This window comes from Drosophila suzukii, chromosome 3, assembly GCF_043229965.1.
Source record: "Drosophila suzukii chromosome 3, CBGP_Dsuzu_IsoJpt1.0, whole genome shotgun sequence".
NCBI lineage: Eukaryota > Metazoa > Arthropoda > Insecta > Diptera > Drosophilidae > Drosophila > Drosophila suzukii.
In genome coordinates, this window is record NC_092082.1 from 10,976,101 (window position 1) to 10,995,029 (window position 18,929).

Below are 18,929 nucleotides of genomic sequence, written 5' to 3' on the forward strand. Positions count from 1 at the left end.
TAAATAAAAATGGTATATTATACAGGTAATTCCGCGGTATCGCGGTAATTCCACACTGCATTATGTTTATTTTGTTATTCGACGTTGTTGGTTGTTGGATTTAAATCTGTTTTGGCTGCTGGAATATTGAGAAACCTGAGAGAAAAGCGCCGTCTGGTTCCTTTAAATTCCGGAAGAACGGAAAAACGCTGGCATTTAACCACCCCACCAAGAAATTAATTACCAACACAACTTTTTTGGATACCAAAATGTGCGACGAAGCCACCGAAAACGTGGATCATCAAGGTAAAAATTCGCATTATCCCGGTGTTTGCTCAACCCATTTGCATAGCCATTAAAGGGCGCTCTAATATTTGCATAGAAACTCCTCAAGTGCGTTAAAATATCATTAAGCCAAATACCGTGGTTTGGGGTTTTCTTGACTGCTTAAGTGTAGGTGGTGTATTTTTGCGAAATAATCCCGATTAATTAGAAGAGACGAAAACTTGGCTAAATTTAGGCAAGTCAGGCAACTCAAGGAAAATCGCTTCCTGTTGACCTTTTCTGGGATTCAGCACAGCTGCATTTTGATCCACACTCGAAAAAATCAAAGTTAAGGGATAAATAAATAGTTAAAAAATTAATACAAACAGTTTAATTGATGTTACTTATAAAAAAATACTATTTTGGTTCCACCCCAATGTGAATTCTTTGTATATTTGTCATCTTGGCATTATAAGATTATTTCTAAATGACAAATTTTTAATCATTTTATAAAGGAAATGTGTATAATTTGTTTAAAAATGTTTTCTGTTAAATAATTTTACCATTTTTATTCGCGAAATTAGTTAGAAAGCTAATCAAATTTTGTTTTGTGTAGATGTACACGAGTGTTTGGCCATTTCCTTCCTGTCCACTTCACACATTCGGTTTTCCGCCCTCTCCCTTTCGCCTACTTATTGTAGTTTCCTGACCTCTTCCTGCTTTTCTGCCGCAATATTAAAAATAATATTGGTTCAGGGCCAAAACTAAGCCAATTTTCCCCACATACCACCCCCTGGGCTGCCCTTGCAGAAATCATTTGACATTTGTCGGCGGTATCGATGATATTTTCATTTTTCCCGCCTCAGGTTTTAGCCACAAATCGCGTGACTTAAATGGGTTCCCTTATCATTTCAAACGGCGCTCGACCAGAATTTTATCACTGGCAGTTGAGCCTGCCGAAGCGTTCTTAAATTGTCTTAGATTAGTTTTAATTTATGATCTCCTGACAGAAGTTAATGAATTGTGTGCCATAAACACATGGAAAACGCACATAATTTTCACTTTACAAGTGTATGCACACTTTCATCAATTAGGTTTTATCTGGCTTTTCGGGGGCATTTTCAAGTGGCGGTAATATTCGATCTATTACGGGAATAGCTTTTTATAGGTTTGTTTTATGAAGATCTTCGTTTTATAGGAAAAACATAACTATTATAGAATATTTTACAATTTGAAGAGGGTTCATATGCAAAAATCAGAAAAGAACAAAGGAGAATGGTGTAGAGAATTTACGTAACATATGTGCTTAGAAAAATCCATCACCTATATATCCAAATCGTTTGTTTTTACCCAAACGTGGTTATTTGTAGAGCATTTAAAAATGCTCTCTCCTACACTTTATCGCCGAACCATGCAAATTGTCGTGAGTTAGCGCTTGATAATATTTGCCAAGCGTTTTCATGAGCAATGCTAATTGTAAATTCATTTAGCGCCCGTCCGGAGATTATAGTTTCAGCACCCCAGAACCAACCGAAAGCAACAACAAAGGCCGTAATGGCGATGACAACGATACCCCATAATTAAATTGCATATAACCAGACCGCCAGCAGAGGTTCCCATTGTTGTAGTCAGGTTTGTTTTTTTTTTATTGTTTCTATAAAGTGATATGCAATTGTGCAATCCTCATGAGGTGGGCTATTTATAAAGCCGGGGAAACCGACGGGCACGTTGTTTGGCCCCGTTGTTTTTGTTGCCTGAGGTAGCACCACTTGGGGCTACTTTTTGCGCACCCCCCTTTTGGGCCACCCAACTTCACCGCCCACCGCCCATGAGGTGTTCGTGATTGATATTTGTCTCGTTGGGACACGGGCACCCCTTCAATTGTTTTGATTTGAAAATCAGAAAAACACAATTTACAATATTGTTATGCATGTTTGCATTTTGTTCTTGCTTTGCATTTCCTACATTCGAATTGGCACGTACGGATGCCTTTTTATGGCATCCCCCCCCGTAGGGAAGCACCTGCATCAGTTATGGGGCAGACCCACAAGTACCGCCCAACAAATAATAAATACATAAAATCTAATGGGCGAGAATTATATAATTCAGAATGTGGGGGAGGAGAACTGGACACAGGCCAGTTGGCACTTGACAAATTGGGCTAATAAGTGGGACATAATATAATCAAGAACAGGTTGTTCTTGAAATATTTCTCAAGGATATTCTTCATATAATATATGACTTTTCTTCTTTAAGATCTCTTTAAAGGATTGGATAGATAGATTGGATAGAATTATATAATTCAGAATGTGGGGGAGGAGAACTGGACAAAGGGCTAATAAGTGGGACAAAATATAATCAAGAACAGGTTATTCTTAAAATATTTCTCAAGGATATTCTTCATAAAAATATGACTTTTCTTCTCTAAGTTCTTTTTAAAGGATACCCAGCTTATGATTAGATAATTTAGTTCACAGCATGAAGAGTTTCATGGATTGCCTAGCCCCCTTTTCCAGACATTAAATTAGAATATATTTGAGTAAACGAACCAATTGAAATACATAGGCAAAAGCCAACGAGAATTCAATTGGTAGACAATCTGTCAGATATGCATCGGATAATTTATTTGAATACAAAAATTGATGCTATTGCGGCAAAGGCAGCAGATGAAATCCCAAAAATTGTCTACACAAATTTGAATTTCCAGCAATAACAGTCGATTGTAAATTTCCATTAATGGTTAATCAATGGCGATTGGGGGGGCACGTGAGACTGTTTTCCCCAGCCAGCCGGATTTTTGAGTGTGGCGCATGACTTTAAATTAAATTTATAAAAAGAACAATCCACTTTTTCCCGCGACACTTGGCAGAGCGGATGAATTGGCATTGTGAAAGCGACGCCTCCATTGTTGAATCGACTTTAAGCAGATTAAGCTGGATTACAATAAATTGCTTACATACTGGGAAATGGAAATGGCAAAGAAACGACCGGAAAATTGCTTTAATTTCGCATTCGTCTGCGTTTACAAAAAATGAAATAAATTACAAATAAAAATCATGTTCACATTTCCTGCACACTAAAGTGCAAAACTGAATTATTACGTTCTGCTGAGCGGGCGATCAGCCAAAATAAACAACAGAATACTGGGGAATCGTAAGGAAAAAAATGAAAATAAAATATCAACCGTTTGCGCAGACATTCCAATGATTGCGACATCAGAACATACCAAAATATCTATTTGAAACGGAAGACAAAAGGTACAACGCGTTTCAAAAAGATAGGAAGGGAAGAGGATATATTAATTTAAAATAAATAAACTCATTATGATAACTACAATTTATTACCGAATTGGAGTAAATAGGAAAATGAAAGTTCTGCATGATAAGTCAAGTCTGTAATTGGCACCTATCTTAATCTATGGATCCCCTATATTTTAAGTTTTCGAAACGCACTGTCTGTATTTCCACGTCCATGTGGAAATAGTTTTGCCGAAAAGAACAAACTTTTGCTACAATTGCCGATGCCAGTGGCATGACCAACTAGCCAAGGCTTCTATTTTTAGCAAAGTCTCAACTTTTTCGGGGCCCTGAAAAATGGCCAACAATATCTGAGGCAATCGCCTATGATTAACTGGGGGACCACTCAGGGGCATTGCTCGGTTGTGATTAGAAGTCTGGTTAAAGGCTCGTTTGACTGTCGAATTTTTATAGCTCCAGAAACATTTGTCAGCGAATTGTTAATTGATAAAAACTATCTGTTTTTAGTAGTATGAATTGCCTTATGTCTATGATTAGCACGATTCGCTTTGATAAGTTTTAGGCGCTAATTTTGATTGAACATTGTAGATATTGATAAAACGGATAATGATTCTTATTGATAGACGGTCATCTGATGCAAAAAAGAGGTGCCAATGAAACACAGTTTTAGATTGAATAAATTTATTAGAAAGTATTAAATAAAGAATTTTGTTGAGGTTGAGGTGTAGTTTATATAAATAAAATATATTATATTCTATGGGAAATTAAAATTAAAATCAAGCTGTTAATATGGATGTAAATATAAAATTTTTCCGCCAGGAAAATATCTGGTGAACAATAAAAATAATATATATCCCTGCTCATTCATCATTGTATACAGAATTGGCATGTGCTGATAGCAATTAAAGGCCGGCCAATGGTTTTTATTTATAAATTCAATTCCAAGTTTCCGAATTCGCTCTCTGGAGTGCGAAATTAGACGCTTCAAGTCACATAACAACAGTGCACTTGGTCCCAATTGACCTAATTTTAATGTGATTTAAGCCCTAACTGCCTATCTCCAATTCCCCACTCGTTCGTCGTTTTATACAGAGAGAAAATGCCTGTAAAATATAAATTCAATATTGAAATTCAAAAGGCAATTTAAGAACAAACGTAAAGGTATATAAAAACATTTTTAATTAATAAACCAAAAAATAGTCAAGATGATATAACATGAATTTATATATACCTATACTCTACCGATAATAACGACTCAAACGTATTATAATTTTCCACTGTGAAAGAACAGGGGAGGCGGTAGGGGGGTTTAATTACACGCTTACACGCAATTTCCGCTGCAAATGCCGCTGGGGAAAATTTAACCGAGGCGGGGCCAAGACTTCTGTTTGCCTGTTTGTTTATCTCGGAATACTTAGGTTTATTACGGCAATTTTACTCGATTTTACTTGTCTAGCTGGCCGACCTTTGGCTCCGGACAACGCAATTTTTAATTCATCCGTTGAGCTTGTTCAACAAACACGATTCTCAATTAAATTCTGTGTAAACTTACAAATCGCAGAAATGCAAATAATTTAGGAAGCTCCGCGGGCGATGGGAATTTGCTTTGTAGTTTGTAAAAGGTCAGGTCTATTAGTAGATAGGTTTCTAGCTTCTAGAGCTCTACTAATATTATAATTTGTAGTTACGTTTTTGGCTGTTATGATGTTTATATGAACGCCTTTTTCTCCTGTCAAAGTGTCTTTGAAAATCCAAAATAATTGCTCTTATACCATTGCAAAGTATTTTCATCCAAAATGAAGTATACACATCTTTTATATTTATTAGGCAAAAGTCACAGTCATAATTTTGTATTTTAAATATTGAGTTATCTTATGAATTTCCTAAAATCTGACCCTTACCTTCCTCTTTTTCAGACCACCATGTCCATTTTGACTCCAACACGGTGAAGGATGGCTTCGAAACGGACAGTTGTGTCACATATCAAAGGTCGGGCGACACGATTGTCGTGAGCCTGGGATTTCTGCAGATCAACCATCGCTACTTGATCGAACTGAAGCTACCGACGTCGCTTTTTGGCGACGCGGGGACGCTGGGCAGCAAGTTTGAGCCGCTGGTCAGTGCCACACCGAGTCTGCACTGCAGGATCACGGAGTTCGAGGGCACCAAGCATGACGAGCATGACTTCTTCGAGATGAAAATCGAGTTCTTCGCCTACAAGGAGAAGCTGCTGCGCGAGGTCCTGCACATCGTCAGCTCGAGCAACGCCAAGGAGCTGCTCCAGCTGGTGATCGCCGCCCGGGTTCTGGGAAAGGGCAAGGGAACGCCAATGCTGCGCACCGGGATCCACTGCATCGGCGTCGAAAGGGATGAGGATGAGTCCGAGGCATCAGATTTCGCTGGCTTCGATAGCAAGCCCTAAAATGGAACCCCAATTATCTCGCCTTGCCGAACACCTGTTTTCTTAGTTAATTGCAGATATTTACATAGTTCTTAAGTTAAGAATAACATGTAACGTTAGTTATTACCTACATAGCAACCAATTGTGTATGTAATACTCATTGAGCATTTACATTTAGGTTTCGGTTCCAGTTTTGCTTGTTGTACTTAACATTTGTAAATTACCCCGTGTCCGCAATTGTCAAGTTTGTATTACACGTGAGTGGGCGAACTGCCAGTAATTCTTGACTTTTATAACGATATTGATGACCCAATCTCTTGATTTTGCCAGTAAGACTACAATGAATTTGCAATGTGTCATTAAGTGAATTTTAAAATCATTTTTATTTCCACTTCTAAAACCATAAAAAGTGTAATACGATTAATGCGTTGGATTTATCTGATCAATTGAACTGCGATTGAGAGTCAATTTAATAACTTTTAAACACTGAAGCATTCTTTCACTGATTTATCCCTATTTGAACGGTTTTAAAATGTAATATTGCACTGTACATACATAAAGTCAAATATAATACTTCAAATTACACCATATACAAATTATTCTCGCAAAAAATAATTAAGCTGAATATATGAAGTACACAAAGACCAAACTTTAGACCTTTTCCAGATGCAATTTATTGTGTGACCAAATCGAGGTGCTCGCTAAGACATTATGCATTAACAAGAGGCAAGATATTAAATCTTTTTGACTAAAATTAGCCCACAGACATATTTACCAAGGGCGTTTTGATAATCTATTAAAGTTGATAACATATTGCACTGTCAAATGTATAAAAAGGCACTATAACCAATTGACTAGATTTTGTAACTTAAAATCTATATACAAAACTGATCATGGACAATCCAATTACCAAAATAGTTGAGCCCATTTAACATCATCTAAAATACTATTTAAGTTAATTATGGATTAGGCAACTAATGCAGCTGCTTAGGAAGCCGTAAATAAAAATTCGTTTAAAACTTGATTTGTTTATTTATGGAACAAAGGTAGAATACGAATCGAATTTGGTTGCTTATTGTAAACTGTGTGAATCGCAAATTATTGGCATTTTCATCAAGTCGCTATTTCTTATCACTTGTTGAAAATTTGAATTTTGGTGATACCAGCCATTTCAGGTAAAAAATTATTAGTATAAATAGTAGATACCGAAACAAATTTTGGTTCAATGCAATACGTTTTAAGAAAGTTAAGTGTTGGTAAGTGTTCGTGAAAAGAGCGACACCACCGCAGATTTGAGCAACCACACAAAACGCAAATATGGCGTCCGCTAGCTGTTGTTGTGCTGTCGTGTGGTTAGTTTTCTGGTCCAGAAAATTCTCTTTTGCTTCGCATAGGACTATTATTTAACTAAAATTCGCAACGAAAATGTGCAGAAAATATGCCGGGAACCAAGCTGTGATGGAAAAACATGAAAAGTTGCAGAGAAACTAGGTTTTTAGTGCCTAAATCACGTTTTTCTCGTCGGCCAGCCAGTTTGCCTGTGTGTGTGTGCGTTTGAGGGTACCAAAATTCGCAGCCCGAAAAAAAAGGTTGAGGAAGAAAAAGTTTTTTTCTTCCAACTTGGCACTTGGTGGCTGTGCTTGTGTGTGTGTACAGTCGGCTCGCCTGCTAATTTTACGCAAAAAACCACAACAATAATGTGTAAAAATAGTTTACGATTGCAATTGCGTGTGCGTGTGTATGGGGCGTGCATGTGTGTGTGCGTAGTGGGTTGAGCCTGTGTGTGTGCAATTTTTCCGGCAGGCAAAAAACTCTCCATTGCTACACTGAAAAATCGATAAAAATGCAGCAAGACTTTCGGTGTAGATTTCACTAGCCAAAAAAAAAGCGAAAACTAATAAAAATGATTCCTAACCGTTTCCACCTTTCTCTTTTTTCTCCCCCACAGCTTTTGTAACTAAAACTCCGTTTTGACATCACTTTCATCATAATCTGAATAAAAATAATAATAATATAAAAAAACAACAAAAAATATGATATAAAAATAAAAAAACACCATCGAAAACGAATCAAAAAATAATACAAACAAATATAAACCGCAAATAATTGAAAGTTACAGCAAAAATACATAAAAAAACCAACAACAACATAGCTCAAAAGGAAAAGTCAAAGCAAAAACTTTTTAAGTTTTTTGGACTCTTCTTTGTTTTTGTTTCGTTTGCTTTGCAAAGAAAAAACACACACAAATCGGAAAAACGAGAATTTTTACGCCGCCCGTCGGTGTGAGCGAGATAGACAGACAGAGAGAGAGGGAGAAAAAGCGACTGCGCAAATAAAAAAATAAAAAACAAACAAACAAAAAAAAAACAAGCCAAGCTTGAAACGAAGACTTTCAAATAAAACAACAACAAAACCAACAACAACAACAAACCAAACAAATTGAAACGCTGTGAAATTAACTCGTCAATACTCAAAAGCACCAACAAATAAATAAATAAAAGAAAAGCAAAAGCAAACTACGGAGGAGCAAGTAAAGCGGAGTTCAAAAAGAAAACGGCAAAAGCACTGAAAACAAAAAAGCAACGGAAAACTAACGGAAAAACAAAGCCAACGGCGCTGCGGCGTTCGAACTCTCGAATAAAAAAACAAAAAATAAAACCGAAAAAAATACACTTTGAAAAACGCTAAATCAATCCCAAAATTCCTCATTATTTTTCCTGAAAAGCTTTAATTTAATTACGAATTTTTTGTTGTTAAGTCAAAGTGAATTCAATTTGCTAATTAATTTAAATTAAGACAAAACAACAACAGCAACCGAGCTACAAAAGCAGCAGCAACAACAAACAACAACAACCAACCAACAACAAACAACTGAATTAATGTTTTAAAGTACAAAATAACCGGGAGTAAATCAACAACAAATAATTTAAACATATTAAAAACGATTTAATTTAAAACGCAACATCAATCTAAATTATTTAACTACAAAAAACAAACACTGCTAGTATCTAAGTCGAAAAAACAAAAACTTGGAAAAGCCCAAAAGGGCGAAAAGGAAGTGAGAGGCAGAGCGATAAACGGAGGAAGCAGCAGGGAGAGCAGAATAAAACCGATTAAGCAACAATTGTGCCGCAAAAAGTGTGAATAAAAATAATATATACTACAAATATAACGGTAACAATAAAGAAAACATTTAAAACCAAAAATCTACAAGAATTCTATAAGTTTTAAGTCACGTTTTACACAGACCTACAACAACAACACCAGCAATTTAACTTAGCCAATAAATAAAAAAATATATATTAGTGAAGAAAAAACGGATTAAGAATAAAGTATATATAGAAAACGCATAACAAACTCAAAAACTGCGGCCTTGCGCCAAAGAAACAGTTTTTATTTTTTCCAATAAAACATTGTTTTTTACTAGTTTTCAATTCAGTTTTTTTTATAAGTGTACCTAGTGAGAAATGTTAAAAGTCTAAAACAGCAAAAGCAACTGCAACAAACGGAAGTAAAACGGAGAAAAGAAAAACAAAACAAATTCAAAGAAAGATTTAACAACTCTGTGATAATTACTGTAAATTTATAAATTTAAATAAACAAAAAAAGAAAAAACGCAAAGGAAAACCACAAAAAAAATCTCTAATGGAATGAAAGGCAAAACCCGTAATTTTTAACAATAGGCGAAGAAGAAGGAGCGAAGAGGAAGCTGAGAACAGAAAAACATCTTAAACCAACAACAACAACAACAACTTTACACTTAAGAGCAAATGCAAATGAAAAGATAAAAAACATTGAAACAAATTCGTGATATCTTAAAGGACTTCGATACATATATACTATAGTATATTATATATTATATTATATAAACTATTAAACTAAGCTTAAATCTAGTGAGCGAGAACAGAGAAAACAAAACAAAACAGAGGAATAAGTGAAAAATAACAAAACCAACCAACACAAAGCAAAAATAAAAACCCTAGGTTATAAAAAGACTTCAAAACGCATTCAAAAATATATATATTTAAACAAAACAAAACAAAACAAAATAAATCGTAGGCTTAAAGTTCAACATAGTAAATGAGCGAGGATAACTCCACATAACGGGTGTCCTATATCTATTATATATAAAAACAAAAGAAAACCTTAAACTCATAATTTTTGCTTAGTGAATAGTAAATGAAACAGCAATAAAACATCAACCGCAACAACAAACAAATTATACAAATCGTGCAACCGAAAAGTAATAGCAACGTACAGCGAAACAAAATAGGAAATCGACACTGAGAGAGAGGAACCGGAAACGGAAGTCCCGAGAAGAAGAAGCAGCAGCAGGAGAAGAAGAAGAAGAACAAGGAGATTCGAACCTCGTCCCCAAAAATCATCGTTGTACTAAGGGTATTCGAAAGTAAATTAAAAATAAATCACTACTACTTCCTATAAACCACAACGATTGCCTACAAAATATATATTATATATATGTATACTATATAGAAAACAAAAAACAATATAATCAAGCAAAACACAAAATATTCAAATATCAAACAAAAGCTAATCTAACCCAAAAGTAAAAAGTATTCCCAGTGTATTTTTCTAGTAAAACTAAAGTAAAAATATAAAAAAATCAACCAAAATCATTTCAAAAAATGCAATAATTCAATGATAATTCAAAACTCGAACAAAAATAAACAAAAAACACCAACGGCAGCAGCTGGTATGCATTTTCATCGTAAAACAACAATATTTTGAATACACAAAACAAGCAAATATATATAAAAAAAAAAACTTTAGAAAAAAAAACCTACAACAGACCCAGGAAGGAACTTCAAACTACCAAAACAAACCAACAACGTTACAATATTTGTCGGCATTTTTTACAAGAAAAAAACACACAACAACAAGGAACACAAAAACAAACCAACAACAGCAAAGGAAAGCTAAGAAAAACAACCATTTTTTGCGGGGCATGCCCTCAAGAAAAGAAAAAATTTTTTATTAACTTCGAAGACAAGGAATTTCAGTGCCTCTTGTGCCAGTGTTTAGCCAAAATATATATACACAAAAAACAAAACAAACAATTTAAAAACAAAATACGTATTTATTGCTTAGTTTTTTCTCTTTGATATAAAAAACACAAAAAAGTAAAAAAAAAAAAAAAAATAACCTAAAAATACCCCTAAAGAGAAAACTAAAAATAGATCCATAAAACTGTTTTCGGTAATTTTTCGCGCTTTCTTCAACTTCAACTCTCGTTCCAATCGTTCTCGTCATACGCATCCATTATCGGTTTACCGGGTTAGGTTATAACTGACCATACAATACCAACAACATCGCAATCACCATCGCCAAGAACCAGTCTCCAATTTGCTAGTCCTTATCAGCATTTTTCTTTGTTTGCTAATATCCAATCAATCAATCCAACATGAATACCCAATCGAAGGTGTACCGCACCGGCGAAGGTAAGTGGGGAATTGGGTCTCTTATTTACGGAACATTTACGCAACACTCAAGAACCGGTTCTGATTTTCATTATTTTTAGAAATCCGGTTTTTTATTTTTAAATTCCACATCAAATAAGGGCGATAAATTGGTACATATGTGAACCAAAAAATTCTTTTATGTGGGTGGAATCTAAATCTTTAATTACAAAACTTCTTTTGATCTATGTACATTAATATAAAATTGGCCAAGCATTTAATATAATTTGTTTTAAGGGGAAACAACTTATAAACATCCTAATCCATTTCTCATCCTTATAATATTGACAATTCTCTTCCCTCCAATTTAATGCTCCAGAAATCTATGACAACTTGCCATGCGATGGTTATTTCAACATGAATGCCATTCGCAATTTGGGAATTCCCACTACATTTCCGACCATTGGAACCTTTACGCTTGACTCGACTACGCTGGGATTGCAGCCGCAAGGTCAGGGACCGTCGCCCCAGCAGCATCAACAGCAGCAGCAGCAGCAGAATATGCATCATCACCAACAGCAGCAGCAGCAGCAACACCAACAGCAGCAGCAGCAGCAGCAGCATATGCAACAGCAGCAGCAACAACATCAGCAGCAGCAGCAACATCAGCAGCAGCAACAACATCAACAGCAGCAGCAACATCAACAGCAGCAGCAGCAGCAACATCAAAGCATTGGAATGTTTGATGCCAATGAGGTTAACGACGTCATCCAGAATCCTCCTCAGATCGGTGTATTCCAATCTAACAGCGTTTTGACCAACGGAGCTGGGAGCTCCTCTTCGATCTTTGGCTCCCAGTCGAGCAATTCTTCGGCCGCAGCTGCGGATCCCAGCCAGACCACCCGGGAAACTGGCATCATCGAGAAGCTGCTGGTGAGTGGAAAAGGAAAACTTTCACTTGACCGCAATATCTAATTTTATTTATTCTGTCTTAATTATAGCACTCCTATGGATTCATTCAGTGCTGCGAGCGGCAGGCGCGTCTCTTTTTTCATTTCTCGCAATTCAGCGGTAATATTGATCATTTGAAAATCGGAGATCCCGTGGAGTTTGAGATGACCTATGATCGCCGTACCGGCAAGCCGATAGCTAGTCAAGTGTCTAAAATAGCCCCTGAGGTTGTGCTTTCTGAGGAGCGTGTCACCGGCACGGTGACTACCGAGCTGCGCACGGATAGCGCCAACAATGTGCTCAACTCCAGCGAGACCACCGGTCGCATAAGCTATGAGAACCGAGGCGAATGCTTCTTCTTACCCTATACCAAAGACGATGTGGAGGGCAATGTCAACTTGCGCGCTGGCGACAAGGTCAGCTTTCAAATCGCAACGAACCAAAGGTAAGGATTAGTTGATAAATAAATAAATCTTAGAATTAATTCAACAATCTTTTATTCTACAGAGGTAACCTAGGCGCCTGCCATATTCGCCTAGAGAATCCGGCCCAGCCGGTCAAGTATCGAGGCGTGGTCTGTTCGATGAAGGAGTCGTTCGGCTTCATCGAACGCGCCGATGTGGTCAAGGAGATATTCTTTCACTTCTCGGAGGCCGAGGGCAATGTGGAGCTGCGTCCCGGTGACGATGTCGAGTTCACCATCCAGACGCGGAGCGTAAGTGGCAGCGGCGATCCGACCAACCCCAACCTCCTTCAGTCAAAAATGCAGTCTGCATCTGTGCCTCCGCAGGGCCGTGAATTTGCGTGCAACATCACGCGCCTAGCACCGGGATCGGTTATCTTCGAGGACGTGGACAGCACGGTGTATAAGGGCCAAGTGCTCAAGTCCCTTGATCGCAACAATCCGGTGCGCCAGAACAATGATCCCTTGCCGGGTCGCATCCGTTACAGGGCTTTGGATTACTCCGAGGTGGAGGTACCGTTCGGGGACAAGGACCAGAAAGGTGATTTCACCCTGCGTCATGGTGATTGGGTTCAGTTTCTACTCGCCACCGATCGGCGTGATCAATTGCAGCGGGCCACCTCGATTGCCCTGTTAGACGAGACCTTCAAGGTGTCCGGCGAGAAGAGAGAGCAGGGAACTATTGCCTCGCTGAAGGAGGGCTTCGGCTTCCTGCGCTGCGTAGAGCGTCAGGCACGTCTGTTTTTCCACTTTACTGAAGTTTTAGATACGGTAAGAATAATCAGAATTAATATATTCAATTAACAAATCTATCAATAACCTATTTTCCTTGTTACAGAGCCGCGAAATCGATGTCAACGATGAGGTGGAATTCACTGTCATTCAGGAGCCTGGATTGGCCTATAATAACTCGCGTTTGCAGGCCATACGCATTAAACACTTGCCGCCCAACTCAGTGCAATTCGAAACTTTAATGGCCAGCAACATAGAGGGTATGCTTAATTCATCACCAATCTAATATGTACCTTATCTGAACCGTACAATCTTTGAATAGGTTGCGTAACACGAGAGGCGCCCAAGAGCCCAATTAAATCTCAAGATCGCGTTGAGGGCGGCGTTATTACCTACGAGCATGCCGATGTTAAAAAGACTATAATGTATTTTCTTAAAGACTGCGAAAAACCACCAAGGATTGGGGAGCGAGTACGCTTCGATATTTACATGGTAAGTTTAATCAAGGAATAAATTTATATAAAATGAAATTATATGTTTGGAAACGAAATCGAATACTTATTTTAATACACCAGGTCAAACGTAACAAGGAGTGTATAGCTGTCAACGTACAGCAAGTTTCGCTGCAGCAACAGCAACAACAACAGCAGCAACAGCAGTTGCTTCTTAACCAGCCGAATGCTGGAGGAAACGTCAACCAGAATGACCAGCTTTCTGGATTGTCGAATGGAATCAGTAGCAGCAGCTCGAACACCTCGCTGCAGAATGGCTATGTCATGCACGGCAGCCCCGGCGGCAGCACCAGCAGCGTGGGCAGCAACAATCCGGGCCACCTGGACGATTTCAAGCTGGAGAACAACAATCATGCCGGATCCGAGTCCGGTCAGGTGTACCGTGGCTTCATAGCCGTTATGAAGGAGAATTTTGGATTCATTGAGACTTTGTCCCACGACGAGGAGGTTTTCTTTCACTTCAGCAACTATCTGGGAAACCCCAACTGGTTGGAGTTGGGTCAGGAGGTGGAGTACACTCTTGCTCGCAACGGAAATACCTCCGTTTCTGGAAACTGCCTGCCGGCGGAGAATGTTCGCATGCTGCCCAAGAACTCTATTCCTCAGCCGGCTGTGCTGGAAACCACGCACAATGGCGTGGTGGCTCGTCCGCTGCGCTGCATCAATCCCGACCAGCAGGAGTACGCCGGTCTCATTGAAATTCTCGACGAGCTGCGCACCACTGTCATTTCGCAACACGAGTTCGGGATCACTAGTCTGGTGAACAAGAGGGATTTGCTCCAGAAGGGCGATCTTGTTAGCTTCCGCATTGATGAGAGCGGTCGGGCAGCAAACGTAAATGCCGTCAGGCAAAAGAAGCGCGCCACTGTGGACTCCATTAAGGGACAGTTTGGTTTTCTCAACTTTGAGGTGGAGGATGGCAAGAAGTTGTTCTTCCACATGTCCGAGGTGCAGGGCAATACTGTCGCTCTACATCCAGGGGACACCGTGGAGTTCTCCGTGGTCACCAATCAGGTGGGTTGATGACTATTATTATTTACATTGATTATGTACTAACAGGATGTTCTTCTTTTTCATCAGCGCAATGGAAAGTCTTCGGCTTGCAATGTTCTGAAAATAAACGATCGTCCGGATCGTCTGATCTCGCGCCTCAAGCTCAACGGCGATGACACTGTGCCGCGCCTAATCCTCATTCGTGCACCAAAGGGACCGCAGGGCAAAGGCTTTTCTGTTCTAGCGCGTCATCCACGCATTCCAGGTGAGATATAATGCACATCTCACCAAATAATTTAAATGTTTTACATGGAAAAATTTTATTTTTCAGGCAACTTGGTGGAGTAGATTGCTGAAAATGTTGCATTAGCAAGACAGGATATTAGATGCACATCAAAGACACTTACCTACAGCTATATATATTCTTGTACGCAAGCCATAAGCGAGCAGGCTACCAATCAACCAACTAACAGCAACGTGAACTTGTCGCCCTAACCATATACACACACATTTATAACGAATATAATCCCTAGAAGCAAGCAAACACTATTGGAAACGATCGTAATTGATAATAATTGATAGCAAAGGCATACATTTAATATTTACGAAACTACTTAACGGCAACTCAACAAGAGAACTCTTCGTGTCTGAAATCGAAACTTATTTGTAATATTACCAACTAACCCCTCCACCATTGAAACGCTTTGTTTTCAACTAGACGCAACCGTGATCCACGTTGTGGCCAGTTTAAAGCAAAATGAAATTGAAATCCAAGTGTCTGAGAGATGAAACCAAAACGTTTGTATACGTATACTATTTTCTACTAGTTTGCTCTAATTTTAACTAATTAAAAACCAATGCGAAAAACAAAGCAAAGTGAGAAGAAGGAAATAAGCAACTTACGGGGCTTTCACAAAAATTACTACAGTTTTGAAATCACGTTTAAACGTAATTTTAGATGTCTAAAACAGCGATCGGCACGTAACACAATGACATTTTGTCTTTTATTTGTGTGAGTAATTTGCACGGAGCAGCTTATCGATGTGTGTGTGCCGACCTCTGTTGTATACTGTTTGTGAGGCGGCAGAAAACGAACAGAGCTATTCCCTATGCCCACTTAATGGGAAGCTGCCGACCGCTGGTCTAAAAGTATAGAAGTTTTTCTGAATGAATTAATTGTACCTAAAATTTGATTCAAAAGTGATTTCAAAACCCTAGTGATTTCTGTTGCACCCCAGTTAATCTATGAAGTATTTATTCTAGAATGGCAACGAAATCCTTGCATAATTGCGTTAGAAATTGTATAAATCAACACTCTCTAAATACATTTATATATGGATGCTTCTACTGTATCTTGCTCTACTCGTATTCTTTCGTACTTCTCGAAAACTGTTCTTTCACTGCTTTCAATCTTACTGTTAACGAATTATATTTATTGAATAATTATTGTACTGCGGCGGCAACAGTTATGTAGATCAACAACCGCAGCAGCAACATCAAACAACAAATCAATCAATGAAGTGAAGGAAGAAGAAAGTATTTATATCTACAAGTACATATATATTTTACATATTCATTAACGTAATAATATTAATTATCATTTCCTTTGATTTGATCTTTGCTTGTGAACACACACCAAGTTGTTTCGCCAATTCTTTTGTTGCATTCAGACGGTTGCATTAACTTATTACATAGCATCTACACCTTAAATATTTATTTAAAGCAACAACAAAAAACGCATTGCGAAAATTCACAAAAAAAATATTGAGCAGAGAAGTAAATTACAAAAAGTTTTGTGTGACGATGAAGAGCAAATTTAATTTGCTGCGCCAAATCTGTTGAAACCATTTAATGAAGATTATAAAAATAATTTTTAAAAAATCTATATACATATACGGAAAAAATCTAAAAAAAAAAAATAATAAAACAAAAAAAAAACAAACCTTATGAGCGTGTGTCGGTAACAAAGAGCAAATATTGTGAAAATTATGAATTTCAATTACTAAGAAACAAAAAAAAAATATTGTAAAAAAACATTTAACAAGCTAACAACAAATTTGGGATCAGTACGTCCTATTATAGCCATGTTATATACAACTACAACAGCAAAAACCACAAAAACTTACACTAAGCAACACAGACACTCACAGACAAAAACCAGAACAAAGAGCAAGAAAAAATAGTAACTTTAATATTGTATAACGATTATACATCTACATATACTATATAGATATATGCCGGATATATATCCCGAGGGGTATATCCTGACGGGCGGGTGGGGTAACTGAGGTTGATGAATTAGTCGACAGAAATGCCAAACGCCATCACAGCCCAAAACATTTTCAGAGAGGCCGGCACCTGGGCGTTTTGTCATTCATGCAATGCAAGAAATGAACAGCACAGTAACTAAAATCCTTATTATGAAAAACCAACAAAAACAACATAAAAAACATTTCAAATAAAATCCAAAAAAAAATCGAAAAAACTCCAAAATGTAACAAAAACATCAAAAAAGATTAAAAAATACAAGAAAAATACATACATACATATGTGCTTGAATACGAAAAAAAAATCGCAAACTATATAAGTCAAATAATACAACAACAACAGAATAAATAATAAATACATATTTCAATAAACTAAAAATTCCTCATGAGTATTTACTTTGCCTACTATGGAGGTCTGTAGAGGTTAAAAGCATTAGGATACTCCATGTACATAGGGATCCGAAAAGTAAGTTTCCTTAAAAATGACTCATAGAATAGTTAGAATGTAGTCAAAAAAATCGTTTTCTAATCTTGTCACTTGGTCATTTAAATAAATCGATCCCTTTGATGCTATTACTATTGCAGATGACATTGTAAAAATCGTTTCTTTGTAAACAGTACTTACCTTTGAAACCATGTAAACCCAAAGAAATATTGGTTTTCAGTTTATTTTTTGTTTTTATTTATAAGAATAATTTATATCTGCTTAGATTTGTTCGGTTACATGACATGACTATGGTATGGTATCTTCGTTTCTCATTTCCTTCACTTTAGACTCTCGTACGCTTCTCTAAACTTTAAAGTTTATTGACTTTTCCTTTCGGTTTGCTGGGCTCTCAGGGAGTTGCAATTTGTTTCTTTTGTTCTTATGCTGCTTAAAATTCAAGATCCTTTCGTTTTTCGTTTATATACTTCTATACTCGTATGTGTTGAGGTTATGTCAAATATCTTATGATTTAACGCTTGCATTGATTTCTCGTTTAGTGAATATATTGCATTGATTTCGATTCGATTCGATTTTTGGTTGTCGCACGTTTAATATATCGCCTAGTTATAAATATATATCGCTTAGGTTTAGTAGATATACGAGTATGGCAAAAATGGTGTTCTTGTGTGGGACTAGAATTTTTTTTTGACGAATTTAAAAACCGATCGATCGATTATCGTATATAAAGCCAGTAAAAAGGGATTCGTAATACAAATTGAATTGATTATTTTCTCGATTCGAACTTACACGTACTATTACAAAAACGTTCGAGCTTTGTATAAAAAATCGAGGTAAACTTGATAGTGCATCGGATCTGTTTTGGTGTTGTGTCCTTTACTGTGGTAATCCTTGCTTGCAATTGGTGTTAGGGGGAAACTCAGAGTTCTGTGTTTTTTTTGGAGGCATTTGCCACCGAAGGCATTTCAATAATGGCTGTGTTCGATTCTGATTTGCTACGATGAGGCATCCAATTCAAAAAGTTTTCTTTTTATTTTGCATGGATCGATGGACTGCTTATAAATGGGCTCATGCTCATGACAGTGAAAGAAAGCATCGACCTACTTGAGATACAATATGTAGACCAGATCTGATCTTGTCTTTTCTTTTGTTTTTGATTCGTTATTCTATACGAGAGAGCGAGAGAAAATTTTAATTTATTTTTCGTGTGTTTTTGGGGTGGGCAAGTTTTTCTTTTTCCTTCCAGAA

The 18,929-nt window shown here is 37.3% G+C and overlaps 2 protein-coding genes across 3 annotated transcripts; both read left to right on the top strand.

Moving 5' to 3' along the window:
• The first annotated feature begins 57 nt into the window (after window positions 1–57).
• On the top strand, window positions 58–6,925 carry LOC108012358 (adipose-secreted signaling protein). The gene is made up of 2 exons (XM_017077709.4): window positions 58–285; window positions 5,417–6,925. The coding sequence occupies exons 1-2, from the start codon at window positions 249–251 to the stop codon at window positions 5,920–5,922; spliced, it is 543 nt and encodes a 180-aa protein (XP_016933198.1). The 5' UTR covers window positions 58–248; the 3' UTR covers window positions 5,923–6,925.
• A 261-nt stretch (window positions 6,926–7,186) lies between these two features.
• Unr (cold shock domain-containing Unr) lies at window positions 7,187–16,911 on the top strand. 2 transcript variants are annotated; one of them, XM_017077693.4, is made up of 10 exons: window positions 7,187–7,253; window positions 7,850–11,360; window positions 11,698–12,251; window positions 12,320–12,714; window positions 12,777–13,503; window positions 13,571–13,724; window positions 13,787–13,956; window positions 14,040–14,990; window positions 15,057–15,234; window positions 15,301–16,911. In XM_017077693.4, the coding sequence occupies exons 2-10, from the start codon at window positions 11,324–11,326 to the stop codon at window positions 15,315–15,317; spliced, it is 3,183 nt and encodes a 1,060-aa protein (XP_016933182.2). In that variant the 5' UTR covers window positions 7,187–7,253; window positions 7,850–11,323; the 3' UTR covers window positions 15,318–16,911. The 2 variants fall into 2 exon arrangements, with proteins under 2 accessions (XP_016933182.2, XP_070852160.1); XM_070996059.1 differs by lacking the exon at window positions 7,187–7,253 and having other exon boundaries at window positions 12,777–12,984; window positions 13,060–13,503.
• The last annotated feature ends 2,018 nt before the right edge of the window (window positions 16,912–18,929 follow it).